The sequence below is a fragment of the Anopheles funestus genome, chromosome 3RL, assembly GCF_943734845.2.
Source record: "Anopheles funestus chromosome 3RL, idAnoFuneDA-416_04, whole genome shotgun sequence".
NCBI lineage: Eukaryota > Metazoa > Arthropoda > Insecta > Diptera > Culicidae > Anopheles > Anopheles funestus.
Window position 1 is genome coordinate 19,092,829 of NC_064599.1, and position 21,042 is coordinate 19,113,870.

Sequence of the window (21,042 nt, forward strand, 5' to 3'; positions counted from 1 at the left end):
TGGATAGTACTACCCTGCGGAAGGGGGATGAGAAACCGTACACCCCTATGTGGCCTGCGGAGTTAATGGGAATAATTTGCACACTTTTGCTACGGTTACCCAGTGCAGAGCGCTAACGTGTCGATGGCAGAGCTTTGATGTGGTGCAGCTGTTTAATATGGTTTATTTAGCGGCAAAAGTTAACCACCTTCCACCGAGGGAAGAGAACGAATGAAAAAAAAACCTTCCAAACCCCATAGCTTGATTGCTGGAGAGATGCTCTGGTAGAGTTTCGGGCAAAAAGGTGTGAATAAACTTTGACATCGATAAAGCGCAAAGTGGTTCGCTCATCTCATTACGCGGGTGAAACTGACTGCTGCACTGTTATGTTGTGATTTTTTTTCTCTCCCCCATCTCTCTATCAGCCGCATATCTGGCCCACGCAGTGTGCATAATTATCGCGTGCTTCGAGCACCCTGCAGCCAGGGCGAGAGTTTTGAAGGTGTTGAGTGAAAAGTTTCATGCGCGTTGGTCTGCGCTTCATTTGATGCAGGTAATTTAGCGGCCAACTTTCGTGTATTGTGCCGTGCCGTACTGCACAGTGTGGCATGCTAAATAGCGTAGATAGTAGAAGAGCCGAGGCAAAAAAATACTTTCAAAAGAAAACTTCCAAAATGGACCAACAAAATCTTGTCTTGGCGATCGCGATCATGCGAAAAAACCGAGATGGAAACATTCCTGCACATTCCTGTGAAGAAGTTCGGGAAATACAGTTGGGACCATTCTGTCCGTATAATGTTTGCTTCTTGCCATGTCGCAGTCGCTATCATGAGCAAAAATCGTTCAAAATTGCGCTTGTTGTTTATTGCATCGTAAACGAGCATTAGCCCGGTGGGGGCGAAACAAAACAACAACAGCAAAAAAAAAATGGTAGGGCCAAATATTCAACAGGGACTCTCTAATGATGTTTGCTAGTGTGTTGGAAAGCAAACTTTTCTTGCCTGGCTGATACGCACAACCGTGAGCGGAATGGGTAAGATTTAAACAGAGTTTTAAAGATTAACTTTAGAGCTTGTTTTTCATACTTGCAAAATTGTGTCTTCTTTTCTGTACAAAAAAAAAACGTTTTTTTTCGCGAATTGAGTTTTGCTTTGTTCTTTTAGCTTAAAACAAGCTTGAATCCATTTTTGCGCAACAATATTTACCAACGTCAGCCATTTAATGTTTCTTTCCCAGGAAGACCTTAAGCACAGAAATAGCAAACAAAATCCTAAGCAAACATCAACCTAACATGCGATAGAATCGAATCAAGAACGACCGATTTTGCTCCCGCTGTGCCACGTAAAAAATCGCTCATTGCTACCTGGAGGCGTGTTTAATGGTCGGATCATTACGGTTTACGAGTCGGGGCACTGTTCGCATTTGTGCGAATGGATTGGCAGGAGTGCAGCGGTGTGTCTAATATTTGGCCCAAAAATTAAATCTCTTCAAGATAATCATCGGTTGGCCGCTTGATGGTGCATCATAATCGTCTCATTTTATCGGTTAATTGAGGGTAAATAATCGTTTAATCACGCTAGTTGAATGGTAGGAATTTAGTGCGCAAAAGTCTAGCAGGGACATTTGTTCTATTTTCATGCTCACAGATCATTAATGATCCTGTCAGGGATGGGATTGTTGTACCAAACATTTGCCACTTTGAGTGGCACTGACATTCGAAAGGTGTCCTGAGCGTCCATTTCAATGTCATTTCGCATATTCAATAGAACTTGTTTGCCTAATCCGCAAAACGCTATCCTTCGGGTTAGCACAATGTGGATGAACAGTGTTCAAAATGAATCCTCACTTGGCAGTGATGTCGTGGACTTACCCGAGCGTGGTCATGGTGACGATCGTGTACCAGAACGCGGCCGGAATCGAGGTAAAGTTGGTACCGTCCACGTTCTTCTCCGCGTAGAACATGACCGTGGCGAAGATGATGATGGCCATGGCAAGGGAGAACACCAGGAACCCAAGCTCGGATGCGCACGATTTGAGCGTGTAGCCGAGAATGCGCAAACCTTGCGAGTGTCGCGAGAACTTGAAGATACGGAAGACGCGAAACACTCGCAGCGTCACGAACGCACCGGACACATCGTCGTTGTCGGTGATGCCGAGCCCGATATAGTACGGCAGGATTGCAACGACATCGATGATGCTCATCACGCTGCGCACAAACTTGCACCGGTTCGGTGCGGCAAACAACCGCAGCAGATACTCCGCGGTGAAGATCATGACGCACGCCGTGTCCAGACAGAAGAAGACGATTTTGTAGCGTTCGCCGCAGGATAGTGTACCGGCACGGCCCGGCCGTACCCCGCACGGTACCGTCTCGACGACGTTCGCCATCACAGATACAGCAATGAAGAAGCCCGTGACGTAGTAGAACACGAGCGCGGCAGTGGAAGTATGTGGATTCTCGAAGGCGCGCCACATCCGTTGTCTGATGTTGGTCAGCTGCTGCAGGTTGTTGTCGCTGTTCTCCGACAGCTTGTCATCCATCAGCCGTTCGGCATTTTCGCGCTTCCGATCGCGATAGTCCTCGTAGCAGCAGTCCCCGATCACGTCCGGCATAATGCCAAAGAATGCCAGCTCCTCGTCGTAGCTGAGCAGACATTCGTGCCGTGGGTAGTGCAGCTTGCCGGTTCGATAGTAGTTGAGAATGTGCCGGAAGATGTCCGGGTCGCGGTCGAAGAAGTACTCCTTGCTGTCCTCATCGTAGAAGAAGTCACGCTCGTTCGAGCCGAGCAGCGTGTCCGGATACTTTTCGACCGTCGTGCGCCACGTTTCGAACCGCCGGCCGGACACATTGATGATGAGCTTCTCGTCCTCCGAGCGCAGCCGGTCCTTGAACACTGGCGGTGCCGGCAGCGGATGGGACGCTATCGGCACCCAGCCGATGGCCGCCGCCCGTGCGAATGGCAACCAAGCGGCGACCGAAGCCATACTATTCGGTGGAATTTTTCAATGATCCTCCAAGTGCGCAACTACCCACCGGCGAGAGTCGGGGTGGAGGTTTTTGGTGTGAATGCCGCCCAAAAGCGCACGTGGTATGCTAGACGGGCCAGATCACGGTTCCGGTGCTGAGCTGACACAAGTAACTAACTTCACAAAGTATTCGACACTGGAAATTATCTTGAAGCTGAAGGCTTCCAACCAATACTCTAGATTTTAGCTGAAGTTTACAGTACGTACTTCAACTTTAACAAAAACTATGCACACCTTTCTAGAACTCCCGCACAGCTAACGCACACAGACGAAAACGGCAATGCTTCCGAACCATCTAACCGTCGCAAGCACTTCCAGGTTTAGCACTTTGGTGCGGATATTCCAAACTTCCCCCTGGACAGAAATTACCCTGTAGCTATTGTACACGTTTTTTTCTTGTTTGCACTTGCTGAGATGATACTTTCCGCTGCGGTGTACCGAAGACCTGTAATATTGTTGCCCACTCGCACACAAATACCCGCCGGATATTCACCCAAAAACCCAATTTCTACGCAACAAACTAGAAACACGGTAAGCCTCGAAGTGTCCGGATTCTTACGGCGAGCAACCGAGTTTACGTCTCGTCCACTCGTACCTCCGGTGTTGGCACTCGCCGGTGATTAATCACTTTCATCGCACATTTTAGCTCGGTGCACGATTCATCGAACTCGAACAAATTTCGGTCGGTATTCGTTGGGTGGTGAGTTCTTTCGTTTTCCTGTCTCTTGTTTTCCTTTTTTTTTGTTTTTGCCTGTCCACTTCTAAACCACCTACATCCGGTCACACTGATACACGCTGTAGCCTACGGTGGCGAAAATATTAGCCCTCGCTGCTGTGCACTAGTTGTTGCTGCCGGTGGGCACTTTAGGAATCTTCTCCCGCATGTTGCCGTCGCATTGGAGCATCGTCTGTTCGCAGTGTGTACCACTTGCGGCTGCTGGGACACCAGGGACGACCATCAAATGTGTAACATTCCATCCCAGTCGGCAGGATTGGGCCAGCAAACTCAGCGGTCTGAAAAGGGGAAGAGAACGAATGCGAAGAAGAAAATGTCATTAGTATAAAGCGAGTGAATATTGCATCCATTATGTGACTGAAAGTGAGGAGATTCCCGTAGCAAGATAGAGCGCAAACGATTTGAAATTCGACCTCAGTGCGCTGGATCGAATTCCATCGTCATGCGGTAGCAGAACGATCCCCACTGTGGGCAAGTGTGAAATGATGAAGTGACAAAGTGATATTGAAGACACTGTGGCGATGATAGGGATAGCGATGATGATACTGCACACTGACGAGCTGAGTGCACTTTTCAGCTGCATGCAAATCAACTTTTCCACATTCCCGTGTTGGGAAAGATGATCAGCATAAAGCAGGGACCGTTGGTGGCTTCTAGTTGCTTTGCTAGTCTTTCTTTTGCTGTTTGTAACTTTTTTGCTGAACAAGCGCTAATTGATTGATAAGAAAAATGATGGCAAACCATGATGACACGTTGGGTTGCATTTATTATCGAAAGTTAGTTCGAACTGTGCTATCGGATGGATTTTAATGATTCCTTATTAGAAAGCTTAATGAACGTATCAACGGTATAAAAGCAAAAGAGTCTTTTAAATATCTGCAAAATTGATTTTATGGTTTACTAACCATTTTGTTGTTTTAATATTTATGGCAACAAAGATAAGACTATTTAATATAATATTAAAATATAATCGAGAATCTATCTAAATTCTATATCTCGACAAAAAGTGGTTTATGTCTCTTGTGTACATCCTTTGGTTACTTTGAGTTTTTTATCGGTTTTTTGATAAATCTGCCCTAATTAATAGCCCATTTGACATCATTTTGAATGTAAAATAGTTATAGCACCACAATTGTTATGGTTTCGATGGAGGCGCCTTGTACCGGGTGGCGCATAAAACATGCTTAAAACTAAACGTATCCACCGTAAACCATTTAAATCGTGCAAACGTGTCACAACCACCACACACCGTACTGCAACCCCAACAACTGCTGAAACCGGATTGCATTAACGAGCAGTTTCTGTTGCATTACACGTCCCGAAGTGTCTCTCGGTTAACAACCACCGTTGAAGTACCGCTTTGCCATATTTATGAAGAACGTTTCATAGTGTGCAAAGTTTTACTGCAAGCCGTTTGGCTTCATTTACTTCTTGGTGAACCTGTCGCCGGCCAGTTTGTGGGCAAAGGCATGAGGGAAAACGAAAGAGAAACAGAGTGAGAGAAAAACCCACCCTAAATCAAAGGACGTCGAATGAAAAATCACGTCTGAAAGCGAATGACCTTACAATCGGCCCAATGTGATTCATGACCCTAAAGAAACTGTCGCTGTTATTGTTGTTGTTTTGGTTTTGTATGCTCCCGAAACAATAACCATTCAGTCACTGGTTTAGTGCAACAGTAGAGTCCCTCCCCAAAAAAAGGACAAAAAAATGCCGAAGGGATCAGTTAAAATTTATTGCAAAATAATCGGAAATCATGGCTATATTTTTCCCTTAATAGGAACATAAAAGAACCACAGACTCTTCACTTGCTTCTCTACGGACAAAACGGACCGCTGGCTTGGACAATTCATTTGTGGTGCCACGGAAATAGCACATGGCAGCTATAATAATTGTCCAAAAGCACACACACACACACTAACAACGCCGATATTGCAAACGGAAATGCAAGCCTCCTTTGGGGAACAGTGGAAAATGGGAAAATGCGATCTTTTTCTTGATCGAAAAGGCACACCATATTTTGTGTGTGTGCGCTTGCTGACGAAGGATAGGCCTGGTGTGAGCATGTTTTCGCTTCATTAGAAACATATGGTCGTTTGTTGTGTGGGAGTGGAAATGGACAAGTCCATTCGCTTTTCCAACCCTCGCCAGCTAGCCGATGATGTATTTTACGCCTGTGTTTCTTAATCCTTTTTCCAATACGCTGTATGGTTCTGTTCTTGGTCATTCGCTTATTTAAGTTCGTTTTAAATGGCACAACATAAAAAAGCGATTGTCCAAACCACTGAATGATGCCGTAATTAAGATGCAATTTCTGCTGAAATTAATTCCCGTTTCGGTGGACATGCGAACATAACGGGTGGGAAGCTTTGCTGGAGGTGTACCGGAGGCGATGGTTTAATTGCCTTTCTTTTGATAGAAAAATAAACGTTTTAAATTATGGTTTACATTTCACAGCCAATGTACGGGGACGGCCCGGCCGGAAGGTTGATGGATTGATGGGATTTTTATAGTGAGCTGCCAAGGGTTATGCTTGAAGCGATTTCAATTAAAAATGAAATATGCGTTGATTGATGGATGCTTACGTTGATTATCAGGATGAATGTAATGCAAAGAAACAAGATTTTTGGATCAATAGCAATAATTTGATTTTATTTAAAAAAATTCCCGTTTAATAACTATGGCTTTTAGCCGTATTACCTAGAATTTAGGGGTGAGCCAACCAATTAAAAAAACTGTTACAAAAGCACGTAAGTATGCCGTTTGCACTAGCAAAACTTTCAATTTTTTCACAAAGATGAAAACTCTGATAGAAAACCTCATCGAATACCACAATTTTAGTTAGACATTATGCTCTTAGTTCTTTTAATCCGTTCAACGACTTGTGGTTGAAGATGTACTTACATCGCTAAATGTTCGACATATTCTATCATGCGAATAAATGAACGACCTTCCAACCTCTGCTCGAATAAGTGAACAGAGTGCTAAGGATGTCTGTGATTATAAAATACTGACCCGGATGATTAGGGCTTATCAGTATGGATGGTAGCATACCCAGCGGCTCTGCTAACAAATCAGACTTTAGACAGGGGTGACGTAATTATAAATTGGTGACTGTCTTTTTGAAGTCACCCAAAATTTCACTTCTCTTGGGTCAACGGTCAGCATTGACAACTACATTGAAGTTGTTGGATGCTGGTATCAAATCGATCTTTTTTATGGACTAAGGATTCTACTCTACTCAAAACACCTGTTGCGACAATCGAAGCTGGGTTCGAAGAATGGTTCAGATGATGCATTGGCAGACGACGAGGCTCTTGGAGAAGGCCAAGACCGAAAACAGTTGCAATTCCAGATAACTAATAAAGTAAGTATTGGGCTTGAAAACAATCGGAAAGGTATTTCACTCTTCAGAGTATCACACTACATCACAAACTTGAAAACTACATTTGAACGTACTTTCCGCACTTAACAATTAGACAACTTCACTGCAATGATATCACTTCTACAGATTTTGGCAGAATAGGTTTTAAGTGAGTACATAAAACACGTCTATACATTACAGTGGACGAAAACAAAGTGTCATTAAACAGTTCAACCAACTAAAATCATAGCACAAATAAAAATTCTCGCCGAAAGGCATGTTCTTCAGCTGATAGTACCTCTATCACTCCGAGATTAGAACGAATTTATAGAAACAACAACAACACCGAGTAATAATTTGACTGATTGCGAGGTATTTGCGTAAATGGTTGATAGGTTTATCTGTATAGAAACATATTGCGACTGCAACCTATCGAAAGCAAGAATGTTTTTCTAGAAGTGTTGTTCTAAGCGAAACATGACTAGTTCTTTCACTTGAAATTTGATTGTTTGATAAGAATTTCAATCTTTTGTATGACCCAAGATTAGTTTGTTTGGAATGAAACTGAAAGTACTTTCAAGCTGCAGTGGTTGTAGGAATACTGCAATGAGAAGATAGATAACTAGTTTGGATAACCAGCTTTATTTAACGCTATTGCGATATCGAAAAACGTTTTGAATTTCTGTAAAAAAATTTTTTTGTAGTAAAGTTATGCATTTCATATGAAACCGAGATATGAAAATATCTTTATATTTAGCTGCAAACTGTTGTTGAAAAAAACAGTACAAGAGTTTCATCCGTTTCTAATTGATTTTTTTTTTCACCAACATTTTCACAGCGTTTTAAAATTGGATTTTCTTAATCCGTTGTTTTTTTTGCAAATCGATTAAAATGCACCTAATAACGAATGCACTAGTTTCATCAATGTGCATTCAAAGAGGCAAACTGCAAGCATGTTTCATAATTGCGAGTGACGGTCAAGGGAAATCTTGATAGTACATTATCGCCTTGAGCTGAATTCTAAGAAGTATGAAACAGTAACAGTTCCACTAATAACTTTCAAACGGAAAGTCGGTCATCTCAGTCATTTAGGACTGATAGGATAGTACAAATCGCTATCTTGGTAAGAATGAAACAGTTACTTGCATCAGTCGATCAGTAGATCAGTTCTGGTGCGGGTGCTTGGCAGCAGTGTTCCATCATGTCGAATAAATCCGGAAAGATGTAAGTTACATTGGCCGTACTATATGGAGACTAACCATTATTTAACAAATCTAAAAACACTTTTTTGCTTTTGCAGGTTCCTTAAGCTCGTCTGTATATTATTTTGTACTGTGTTTGCAATAGTAGCTGAAAATGAAGATAAGTTACAGTCTACAACACAAAACTCTTCAGACGAGGATAACTTTAACATGACTGATCGAAAAGGCCGTCTGGAAGAAACAACACTTATATTTGATGAATCCATAACTGATTCGTTTGATTCGAGTGTGCTTAAACTTTACCCAAACATAACAAGTATTCACATCAGCCAACGGGTGCGTTCCTTCCAAAACAACACATTTGAATGGGGCAAACAACTCAACGAAGTTTTTCTAGACGATAACCTTCTGACAGCAGTACCAAAGGAAGCACTCTCGGAATTGCGTTCCCTTACATTCCTTTCGATGACCAACAACCGTTTAGAGAAAATTGGTGAAACTGATGAATTTGCAGGGCTAAGACAACTGAAAACATTGTACCTTGATCGCAATTTTATCAATGTTGTGCATCCAAACACATTCAGCTCCTTGCGGGAACTAAGGTACCTTTATTTGCATGACAATCGGCTCACATCGCTCGACGCACTAATACTGCCATCTGAGAACCAGTTGGAGGTGCTAGATTTAAGCCGTAATTTTTTAAAAGTGCTTAACGAATCCACCTTCACTCCGTTGAGCAGTTTGAGAGAGCTTAACTTGGCTGACAATCTATTCGAAACGTTTCGTGACAATGCCTTCGCCGAGCTTCACGCACTGGAACAACTCAATTTGAGGAATAATTTTTTGAAAACCTTACCGTCGAAGCTGTTCGCCTCCAACAGGAAGCTGGTGGATTTGAATTTAGTGGACAATCTGATAGAAAAGCTTCCAGTGGACGTGTTCTATGGATTGAAGAGTCTGGAGTCTCTTAACATACAGAACAATCGGCTAACCACCGTACCAGAAGATATTTTCCGTGATCAACCACTATTTGAGCAACTCAGACTGGAAGGGAATCGTATTATAAGCTTCCAACCATGCTTCCTTAAGACTAGCGATGTGGAGTTACAAAACAATCGTTTGTCGGTTTTGGGCAAGTCTTCCTTCGACACGAACGCAACACTGGTTGAGCGCCTATACCTTTATGGAAATGAAATTGCAACGATTGAACAGAGTGTCTTCGAAGGATTACCGAAATTGAAAAACATTTATTTGGATCATAACCGCATCACGGAACTCTCGCCGATGCTATTCCACAAAAACCAAAAGCTTGAACAGGTGACACTCTCCTACAACCGACTGTCGGTGTTGCGGACGAACACATTCTCCGGTTTGGCGCGGCTTAACCAGGTTGACCTGTCCTACAACCAGCTGAGCGCTATCGAACCTGCCGTTTTCCATCACTCACCGGTAAATTATTTAAATCTTAACGGCAACAAGCTGAAAACACTCAACGGGTGGGCATTTTCTGGCACGAATATTCGCCAACTACACGTGGACTCCAACGCAATCGAGTCGCTGGAATATCCTGGAACGATTTTTGAAACATTGGAGGAATTATCGGCCGCTAACAATCGTATCGCATCGTGGCAGACATTATGTGTAGCGAACTTAGCCCAACTGACAGATATCAACTTGGAGAATAACTCGATATCATCGATCGATGGTTGCTGGGAATCTGTTTGGAGTTTTGAAACGAGTCCGGATACTATAAATGTTGCGTATAACAAACTTTCGGTGGTTCCCGTGCTGGTCGGAATTGATTCGCTAGATCTGAGTGGTAATAATGTGACGGATCTGGGTGATGGAGACGCATTCCGATGGAATCGGAAAACGGAGACTCTAATATTGCAGAACACTTCGTTGAGAATGCTTCGCAAAGTGAGCTTCACTTTTCTAACGAAGCTAACGGATCTGAAAATAAGTTCAAACGTTTTGGAGCTGATAGAGGAAAATGTTTTCCATGATCTTAAGCTAAAGTGGTTGTTAATAAGCGATTCTTCTCTGCAAACATTCCCACCTTTGCTACTCAAAGAACAAACTTCCCTTTACCGGGCTTCGCTAGCCAACAATAAGCTTTCGCATCTGTCTCCCACATTCTTTAGCCAATGTTCTAGGTTGACAAACATAAATCTGTCTAAAAACAGGCTAACGACAGTAGACCGACACTGGTTCATGGGTTTAGAAAACCTGGAATCAATCAATCTGGATGACAACCTTATTACACAGCTCCCTCCAAATCTGATCCTCGTGGAACAATCGCTATCGTTGTTGTCGGTCGCAGGCAATGCAATAAGTTCCATCGCCAATGCTGATTTTCTCGCGAAAGTTACAATTGGAGTGCTCGATCTTTCTAACAATAGCCTAGAGGACATCGATATTCTCCACAGCAACGATCGCGTCTTCAATTTATATGTTTCTGGCAATAGATTGGAACGATTGTTTGTACGACCGCAGTATAACACCCTGGAAGCCAACTCCAATCGAATCACATCACTCCAATGGGAACCCGATTCGAAATATAGCCTCGAGTATCTTACCCTGGCGGATAATCAGCTGAACCAACTCGATTATCAGATTTTCAAAATCCCAACGATTGCTGACCTTAATGTATCGGAAAACCGACTGGAAGAGTTTCCATTTGAACTGGTGTACATGCTGAAGCGATTGAAGGCATTGAATGTTTCTAGAAATAATATACGCACACTACCGCTGACGGACACCGTGGAACGGTTCAAGCTCGGAAGGCTTGATCTATCGGAGAATCCCCTCGAGGAGCAGTCGAATACCTTCCTGGACACCTGCGTTGTAAAGTATCTAACCATGACCGTAGCGAAATGAACCGTACCAAGCCGAAAACTGATACCCAGCGAAACTATTTATAGCAAATGAAGGTGTCTAAATAAAACCTCGTACTCATAAATGTCGTTTTTTTTTGAATGGTTTTGTTACACGAATGACTGGATGTTCCGGTGCCGTATCAACGGCTTTATTTGTAAAATGTCATGTAAAGTTAATCAACCTGTACACACACACAAACGTCTCGCGTTCGCTTCCCACGGTTGGAGTGTGGAGTGCCAGACCTTTGATGCCAGCGAACGATGACTTGAACGATGCGGATCCACTCCACCCGGTCGAGTTGCATGTGTGGTGTAGCGTTGGTGACACCATTACCATGTTCAAGAAGGGCGGGACGGGGCGTTAGCTTGAAAAGTTGGCAACTTCCATTACTATCAATCATTCGTCGACCATGGATGGCATGAATGGTACGATGTCACCGCTACCAACGGTAGGACCATAATAACGCTTTTGGGTTTGGCGACACTTTTGCGTTTTGCTATTAGTGGAACATGGCACCCAAATGAGGGTGAAAGTTTAATTAGTTCTGGAGCGGATACCGCTGTATAATGGTGGGTCAGCTGTTTTGGTTTTTATATTGCCGAAAAGTTTAACCTGCAGTATAAGTGTTGGAGCTAGGCTCACAATAGAGGGAATTGTTTTAAAAACAAAAACAAAATAAATTACTGAAATTGTTTGGTTGTCTTTTATCGTCAAAGAATTTTGTTTTTCCGGGTGTTTTTTTTACTATTGTTAATACAATAGGTTTCCTCCTTTACTTTTTTACTTAATTATTAATGATCTTTTATATTCATGGTGTTATTCATGGTGTCATTATCCGTTTTGTAGTATTTTTTTCTTCACACGAAGCAGTGATACAGTGTTATACATTTTGTTTTTTTTCGGAATTAGTAATAAACATATTTTATGTCAACATTTAGTAAAGAAAAAAAAATTAATAAAATAATACAGCAGCTTACTGGAAAACCCTGGAAAACTTTATCGATCGGTTGTAGAACGATAAGGCTTTTCAAAGGTCTGTGCTTGAAAAACATTCCAAAAATCGTCACATATTCGAAATACCGCACTAGAACGAGTCGTCAATAATCAGACAAAATCGGGAAGTAATAATAAAAATAAACAACATTTCCCTGAATGCGAGAAAAAGTGTGACACAATTTCGTATAATAAATTAGTAGGATTTTTTCACTCCCGAAATTCCCATTCTTACCACAAACTGAAATAAAAATGCAAAACCAAACGGGGCACCAACAGTGAAAGCGCACCCGAAATAAAGCAGCTTACGGTAGTAAGAAATCTATTCACCGCACAAGTAGAACGTATTCAGCCCGAGCTTCTTCATGAGCTTCTTCAAGAATTGTCTTTTTCACACCTTCAATCCGGTTAAGAAAATTTAGGGGTGGAAACCGTCCTAGAGATCCTGATACTTCACTGCGCACAACTGTACAGTGTAAGTGGATGAAATTAACTTTTATTCGTTTCATTTCCTGCCGTAGCTTCCTTCCGAAGCAAAAGCTGCAGCATTCGATTCGGTCTGGTGACGCAACCAGTACGATGCGAAGGTGCCGAAAGATGGATAAAAAGGGGCGCAATAATAATAAGAGAGAAAATCTATCCTTCCATTGTCGGTGGATCCGAAACGCTTTATTCCCGCTTCGATGTGGAAAGAAGCAGTGAGGCTTCTTTTTTTTCCTCTCCTCCCACAGTGTGCTTCATGGATCGCTGTACACCGTTATCGAGTCACTTTCACTATCATCAGGGGACACATTCTTTTTGCTAGATTTTACCACTTCCCGCTCCGCATCGTTTTGGCGGTACGTAATGCTACGGAAGAAAACGCAAAGGATCATAACAACAATCACCACACAAACACACACAAAAACTCCGAAACTCTGAAGCTCATCGAAAAGCGGCTCCGAAACGACCCATTGCTCTAATGAAGCAGCAAACTTCCCGCGGGGCGCGCTGGATGCGCCCGGGAAGAAATTTATTGTCACGATCGTTATCTGTCCCGGTTGCGAATGGTTGAAGTGGTAGCCGACAGAAACCGGCGATGCCTTTGCGATCATTTACAAACAATGCCACGTAAATGTGGCTCATCTAGCGTCACGTTCGCTATCAAAACGAGGGGGGGCCCGATCGTCCCACGCTGGGAGTAAGATGCCTTGGTGGTGAGATGCTTGCTTTCTAGTGTTCCAATCGCACATCGGGCAGGACACGGCGGAAGTGTGGGTAATTTATTAATGCAAATTGGGATAAATTTAGGTCAACGAATTCATAGTTGCCAATGTCCGGGTGCCGTTTCAATCCGGGTTTTCGGTTGGAATCGTTAGACCCTAGGATCGGTGGTTCGCGATAGGTTCATAAATAGCTCCCGGGCTTCCACGTTCCCAGCGGAGTACGCCATACGCAACAATTCCGTCGATGTCGAACACTACAAGATGTAGATGGGACAGTACGGATTGCTTCTTCGAGGTTCAAGAGTTGTAACACTCTGGTGTATTTAGTGAATTTATTACACTGAACTCTTTTCTAAGCTTAGCATTTTATTCTTTATCTTAGTGACAGTTTGTATTTTACTGAGTTGTTTAATTTTTTTCTTACTGACCAAACCTGAGTTCACTAAAATATTGGTAAATGATGTACATAAATCATAGTTACGGCACCATATGCATGTAAAAGTAAATAATTTACTTCATGACAGTTTTCAAATTAAATTATACACCTATCTTCAGTTTTATCCAAACATTTGCCAGCGAATCTAATTTAATCCATTAAGCTACTTTAATTCGCGGTTTAACTTTCACGCTCTACTCCAAACACTTCCCCATGCTTTTCCTTTCTTTTGCCAAAATTTTACTAATCCTGTGGGCAGGGCGCTACGACAAGATGGAAACTATCGCAAACATACTGCACTTTTGCTTGCAACAATTTTCCACCGAGCTTGGGTTAGCAAAAAAAGGAGAAAACGCATCCCATTTCCCAGTTCACACCACTTTTGCTATCCACAAAATGCAAATGGTTCGTTTTGCTAGAATTAGCATATTACACAACGGAGCGCTCCGAAAATGGATTGCTTCCGCTGTTTGTCCATGTGGATTTGTCGGCGAAAGGAAAGTGTGTAGTACTGTGTGACACCTTCTGCATTCTACGCTTACACTGAAGGTTAGAAATAGACGTACGGTCGAATTCCCCCCGTAGGCTGTGTGGATGTGGAAGCATGTAGGACACATAGCGAACCTTCCCTAGCTGCACTTTTCCAATCCACAAAAAACAGGAAAGTGTGATCGGGGGAAAAGATGAAGAAAGGGCAGCCGGGGTAGCGCCATAATTGTCCCCATCGTACAAAACGTTTACCGTGGCCGTGTGTTACTGAAAAAAGAACACGTACGTGAAAAAAACATGTCGGAATGTATAACTTCTTGGTAGCGAAAAGTTCCTGTGCTTGAATGATCGAATGGGAAAGAAAGCTCTACCGCATTCCCAGCAGACGATATGCGACATGCGAAACGGAAGCGGTTTGCGATTTATCCTACTTTTTCTACGTACTGAGATTGACTGATTGACAAGACAAACTTTTTCCTGAAATTGGAATCGTTCCGACCGGAAATAGATGTTGCACGGAAATAGTTTTCTACCACAGCTACGTACGTGAGTGAATCGTTTTAAGTCTTAAAAAAAGAATTCGCATTTCTTGAGTTTTTCCGCAAATTTTTGCTCAACTATTTTGTCTTCTGTACCGGTAGCAAAAAATAAAAAGCTGTTAAATCTTTCCCTCTCATGACACTTTTAGTAATGTTTCAATGTTTTCGCGTACATTCAATTATAAAGAAACCGTTTCGATTTCCAAAATGTACTCATTTCATGCATGACTTCCCGGCTGATTTATACCATCGCGAAGAGGAAAAACAATCCCACTCTGAAGTATAAATACCATTAAAAAGCAACTTGCCGTTTATTTTTTTTCGGCACCCATAACATTTATCTTTCGCTTACTTGTGCTTGATATCGCTGTGCAGACTACTTTTAGCCTTCCTCCGGGCCGGAGCAAAACCTTTCTAAGGCAGGGGGAACGAAATATTCATCTGTTTCTTGAGTAAAAGAAAACACTGTTGTGTAAGAAAAGTTCTTGCAGGATGAGACGAGCAAAGCAATTTCAAACAGACTTCCGATCGGTCTTGGTGCCCAGCTGTTGGTGGGGTCCATTTGGAACTACCACAAAAAAGAAAAAGAAAAAAAAATCCCAAGGTATCGGCATTTTCCCGCAAAGTTCAGTTTTGTCCTTTTTCCGAAGGTTCTTTTTACCCGAAAGGGAAAATATAAACACAGGACACATTTTTGGGTGAAAGATTCGTGAGTTGATGAGGTTTTTTTTTCCTTCAAATTTTCACATCGACGTATCCAGGAAGAAAATTGTTTTCGAATAAATTAATTGAGATTGATTTTTTTGTTTGCTTGTTTCACCGTCGCCAACTCTTTGCGATGATAGCGACTGCGATAACGCGGGAAAACATGATGTTATACAACTGAACTTGATTTGTTCCTAGTAGAAAGTTGGTTCCTGGTAGTAAACTCCTTCGTGAAATTTATTGAAGAACTTTTTTGATGAAGAATTTATTATCAATGACATCAAAAACGAAGGAAAATTTTTTTTTGTTGAAAAGTAAAGCGAGATGGTGTAAATATTTTAATTACCTGTTGAATGTGAAGGTACATGTGCTGTTAGGTAGCAGATCAAAGTGCCTAAAATGGAAATTTAAAAACAAAATAAATAAAACGTATTCATTTGCATGGAGTTATGTTTGATATCGAAACCGTATTGCATGTAATTGAAAACATCTGGTAAATACGAAATAAATGTACTATATTATTATTTAATATTGTATTAAGTTACGAAAGAGATAAAATTTACAATAAAGAGTTCAATTTTTCTCTGCTTGATTTATTTTTTGGTTTTTGTTTGGTTAGAGCCGCCAGGCTTGATTTACTTTAAACGGTTTTAAATTTCACTTTTAAAAGGTTGGCTTAGAAGCTTGAAAAATTCAATTAAATTCTCTCGCGATTAACCTTTTTATTCGCAGCGTGGTTCAAATTTTGATTCTGATGTTTAGTAAATATCACAATATCAGTACATAATCTCTTTCAACGCTGAACCACATGCTTATGATACGGCGAGCTTACGCCGTTATAACCAATTTACTTCGCTTTATCAACCTGACACGTGTCACAAACTTCACCTAATAAGTATATCGTTTAGCGTTGTTTATCGATTGGTTTCGTGGTTTACGCTTTAAAAATGGCCCTTTAAAAGACTGAGGAATGGATTTCCCCCCTTTTTTCAACCAGAGTGAAAAGTACTTGAACCGTAAAGTAAAGTAAAGAAATATTAGCACCGTTTAATAAGTTTAGAAAATTTCATTTTCTCTACCAATTCTAGTTAGCATTTTTGATGATCAATAAACTGGTTTTTAAATTTATGCTTTTTCACCTTTTCTGCCAAATAATAAGAAAAGTGGTTATGTGTTTAAAAAATCAATCACATTCTATTAAAGTTATTTCTTCTCTTTTGGCTGGTAGCTGTATGGTTAAGGATTCCTCAACAGAATTTCATGTAATAAACGATTCCAATCGTGGTAAAGACGAACGTACAAAGGACACACAAACGGAAATTCGGAAACAAACGATCGTAAAAGTGAAATGTACTTTAGTAGAAGGAATGTTTTCTTTTTTCGTCGAAAAAAGATCCGTTACACATTTCCAGCAAACTTCGAAACCATACTGAAGTGGAAAAATAAAACATAAGCAAACAAACGTTTCATGCTTGTGTGCAAAGATCACAGAATTCACCGAACGGCCACGACCAGGACGAAACGAATTTCGTTTTCCATCCCCCTACCAGGAGGATGATGGTATTTGGCCGGTAGGCGAAAAGGTCATCCCATGCACGAACGCAACAATGTGCAGTGACCGTACAAAAGACCCAATGGTTTCAGGATTTTGCTGTCCGCTGCCAATGGTGCTACGCACTCGAAAGGCTCGCTCACAAACGCGTTTGCCACCGAACGATCGTCATAAAATCCGCACCAAAGCTTTTTAGCCATCGTTTTTTATTTCGCAAAACAGTGCGGGCCCGTTCTTCTCCGTTTCTGGGTCGAAAGTGACCAACGGTATAGTGGGTACAGCCGGTTCAACATTGTAACGCTTGTTAGCGATTCGAGGGAGGCTTAGTGTGTGACGGTACTTACCGGTTCTCGCACTTAAGAACCTGTACGAACACAACCTGGATGCACAGTGTGGCATGTGTATGGTGTGGCGCCATCCAACCGTGGGGGGCAAAGAATAACGCGCCCAGTGGCAAACGGTGGCCTACAGAGGGATTTCTGTGTAAAGATGATTAAACGATGTAATAAAGCGTAAGGTAGGGCAAACAACAAGGAAAAAAAGGCGCGTCCTTTCGGTGGCCATGGTGACCTTTTGTGCTTAGATTAGAGCAATTTCTTTTGAATTTGCTTAAAGTCATCCATCATCGGCTTAATGACGATGAAGAGGTCCCCCCTTAGCCGACCGGGTGTGTATGTGACTGCATACCGCAACTGGCGTATTACAGCAAATGCTAACTACTTATTCATCGCTTGTAGTTGTCCTGGACCTGAGTCGGCTGTACCTTCCCCCTGCTGGTGTACGAGCAACCCACAAAAACCCCACAAGGAAAATGATTATGGATAGTTGTTTCTGTTCACCGGTGATGGTTACACCAGCTGCCACGTGTAAGCAACCTTTCTCCGCATAAAACATAAATTTCCAACGCACCAATTCATCTCTCTCTTTCTCCAGGCCACGAGCGGTGGGTGGAAGATGTGTTTGTTTTTTTTTTGTTCATCATGGCAAAAACATTTTGTCCACCATTCAGCATAAATGTTTATCATTTTTAGCGTCTGACGTGCAATTTTTTTTTTTTTTTGGTTGCTCTGATCTATCGCTGTGGAACGCACACTTACATCCAGGAAGTGGATCATCTTCAACATCCCTGGGGGACTGCAGTTACTCACAATATGGAGGAGGACCAACGAAAAAAAAAAGAAAAAAGAAAAACATTACACGGAAACCGCGTATGGGTTCCGGAATGGTTCAAATATCCGGCAGGATGGCTAACGGCGCTGAAGAAAATTGATTGACTACATTATTCAATATGGCAGCGTGCAATTTCTCTTCGTGGTCTGGACTTGCTGCCCCCCAGGGGGTGTTGGAGCCGTACGGCCGTTTGATGAAAATGTTCTTTTTCTTCCGGTCAAAAAATGGGCGGTTATTGGTTCGTTTGCATGCGGACGAAAGGTTAGTTGGGTGGAAAGTTGTTATTTTTGCAAAATGTTGTCAACGTTTTGCAATCAGCATTAAGCATTATGATGCTGTACTTACGAGTTGCCCTCTCTAGCAAAACAACATCAGAGGAGTTTGTTTTTGTAGCCAGATGAGGTTTTACAGAGAACTTTTGTTACGAGGAGTAGATTGAAGTTTATTTGCTTCTTACCATGTTTTCACAAAAAAATATTTTTGGTATAATGTATGTAGTGCAGTGCAAGTTTTTATATTATTTTTGAAGCTGTAATTATTTAACTTTTTTATAATGGAATTAATATAGCTTCAACAAGTCTTTTTCTTAATGTTTGGTATATGATTATAAAATTTTAAACATATCTTGTTATAAGAGATTTCTTGAGAAGCAAACAAAGTTTACATCTATTATATTCGTTTTCCTTAAATGTTAATTAAAAGGTTTTCAATCGAATATTTTTTGTTTAAATTTTCATATTTTAATCTTTCATTTCTCACTAGATGATATGAAAAATATAATGAGAAATTTTTTGCAGTAAAATCCCATAAATGTCTGGCATGTAATTACAAGAAGTAAAGTCCATTTCAAATACAAGCAAAAATTGGCGATTATGAATATAAATGAAAAGTTATGAAATATGTAAATTAAAATAGGTCAAATAAATGAAAGTTAAAAACTTGTAGTTTATGTCACTCTCTTCCCATTCTCGGCTTTAATACAAAACAGAAAATATTTTCAAAAACGTCTAATCAATGTAGAGACGTAAAAAGGTATCTAAAACCAAACCATCGTTTGAGAGTATGTCATGATGGAAACCAACAACCCATCAGAAAAAAACGATTATTTTCTCCCTTTTTCCTTCGGTTTTACTCAACTTTTAGACCTTAAAATGATACCAGAGGGTTACGATAGTGAAGGGGGTGGATGTCTAAACCAGGGTGGTACGGTGCACTGGTCATAGAATGTAAATGTTCCTATTGACCTCGTCGTAATTCTTTTACCAGCTGCAGATAGAGAGTGTTGTGAGCAAAAAGAAGCAAAACACGTACCGTAAGGGAAAAAGACTCTCGTCCCCCTTTTTCCTCGATTTTCCCGGCTCCGGTGGAACACGTGGGTGGAAGGCCGAACATGAAGGGGGTGAACAAAAAAGTAAAAGTTGATCCGGTACGGAACCGGTTCCCGATTGGTATTTGAATAAATCCTTCGAGGCGATCCGGGCTTTGACCTTTTCCGAATTCGGAAACGAGTGTTGACCTGCTGATCCACACACAGACTGGGAGATTTTTTCTTTCTTTTTCTGTGCTATATGTGCTTTTCTGCTTGGTTTAGAGTAGTGCTTTTACCGTTGGAAGTAGAAGTAGAATAGAAAGTTCAATTTTACCTTCCACCATGCATTTTGATAGCCGCTTCACCCGTTCACTGAGGCACAACGGTTTGATGAGATTTTTTTTATGCTTTCGTTATCCTTGAGATGTGTTCATGCATCAAGGTTTCCATTCGGTGAAATGGATCGATAGTATTAAGATGAATGTGAACTAGAACTAACTGGATGGTACTAAGCCGCAAGCATTATGAATCCCCGCAGTCGGATTGGAAACGGGCGTTTCAACGGCAGTGGCCACAACATCGGTATCGGCTTAGCATGTAGAAAACCCGCGTAAACACGTAATAAACGCAATCTAAACAACGATGACGCAACGGAGACGAAAACCCGGAGAAAACCCCTTTTTTTGCTCTGGTACAGGAAATACTGTCTTAAAATTGCCATAGAAAGAAAGAGAGAGAAAAATAATGAAGAAGAAGGAAATACAAAAAAAGGCGAAAAAACCAACGAGTGGTTGTGGAAATGTATTAATAAATTTTCATTAAAAATAAACAAAGCCGATTCGGCCGGATGAAATTTATCGTTTCTGCACCGCCATAAAATCGGTTGAAATATGCGCCAACGGCAGTAGTAGTAGTAGTGGTGGTGGGTAGCAGTGGTTGGCGATCTTTCTCACTTGGCTAGTTGCTGTTTTATGATTTCGCTTTTGGTACCGGCCGGTACAACCGTGCTTGCACCGTACTGCGAAATACAATCCGGATATGCTGGATGGAGCGAAGAGCAACAGCAGGTAACGACGATCGTACGAATTGCTCGGTTTGGCAAAACCCAAAAGGGACCTTGTCGGTTTGTTTTTGGGTGAAATTTCCCTCCCCCGCATATAAAGACCCCAGAGCCAGAGTGAAAAAACGCCGGGAAAAGAGTTTAGTGGGGGGCAGGATCGTCTTGTTGCCGAAAATTGGTCGAAAATTATTATCAGCAGAATCAGCGACTTTTGGAGGTGAGTTTTGTGTGGCGATACACACAGCAAAGTAGGCGGAATAAAATTGCCCACTTGGCAGGTAAATGATCCGATCCGGTGCTTAGGGAATTAGATAACCGAGTTCAGTTTAAGGTACACGAAAAAAAAATCGCACAAGTGAAAATCTGTATCCAATGAGGTGTGCTCTAATCCGATCG

The 21,042-nt window shown here is 41.7% G+C and overlaps 2 protein-coding genes across 9 annotated transcripts in view; one reads left to right on the forward strand and one right to left on the reverse strand.

Annotated features, from left to right (window-relative positions):
* LOC125768589 (potassium voltage-gated channel protein Shal) overlaps nt 1-21,042 on the reverse strand; it is a 97,363-nt gene that overhangs the window by 20,229 nt on the left and 56,092 nt on the right. For 6 of the 8 annotated variants that reach the window (XR_007418923.1, XM_049436474.1, XM_049436479.1 and 3 more), the window contains exons 5-6: nt 15,902-15,949; nt 1,850-4,020 (exon numbers count right to left, since the gene is read on the reverse strand). Coding sequence is in view for 7 of the 8 variants with exons in the window: in XM_049436474.1 (XP_049292431.1) it covers nt 1,850-2,964 (1,115 nt within the window). In the remaining variant the exon portion in view is untranslated. Of the gene's footprint in view, nt 1-1,849; nt 4,021-7,201; nt 7,264-15,901; nt 15,950-21,042 lie in introns of those variants that run through there. The other 2 variants (XM_049436477.1, XM_049436476.1) reach the window with 2 other exon arrangements.
* LOC125768582 (protein artichoke-like) lies at nt 7,963-11,270 on the forward strand. Its single transcript, XM_049436444.1, has 2 exons — nt 7,963-8,330; nt 8,407-11,270. Exons 1-2 carry the CDS (start codon nt 8,308-8,310, stop codon nt 11,186-11,188), a joined length of 2,805 nt encoding a protein of 934 aa, XP_049292401.1. The 5' UTR covers nt 7,963-8,307; the 3' UTR covers nt 11,189-11,270.

What these genes read in the sequence shown, in the direction of transcription:
- LOC125768582 (XM_049436444.1), top strand. Translation starts at nt 8,308, where the DNA reads ATGTCGAATAAATCCGGAAAGAT. An exon ending in TCGAATAAATCCGGAAAGAT is followed by an intron (nt 8,331 to 8,406) that starts GTAAGTTACATT and finishes TTGCTTTTGCAG; the next exon opens with GTTCCTTAAGCTCGTCTGTA.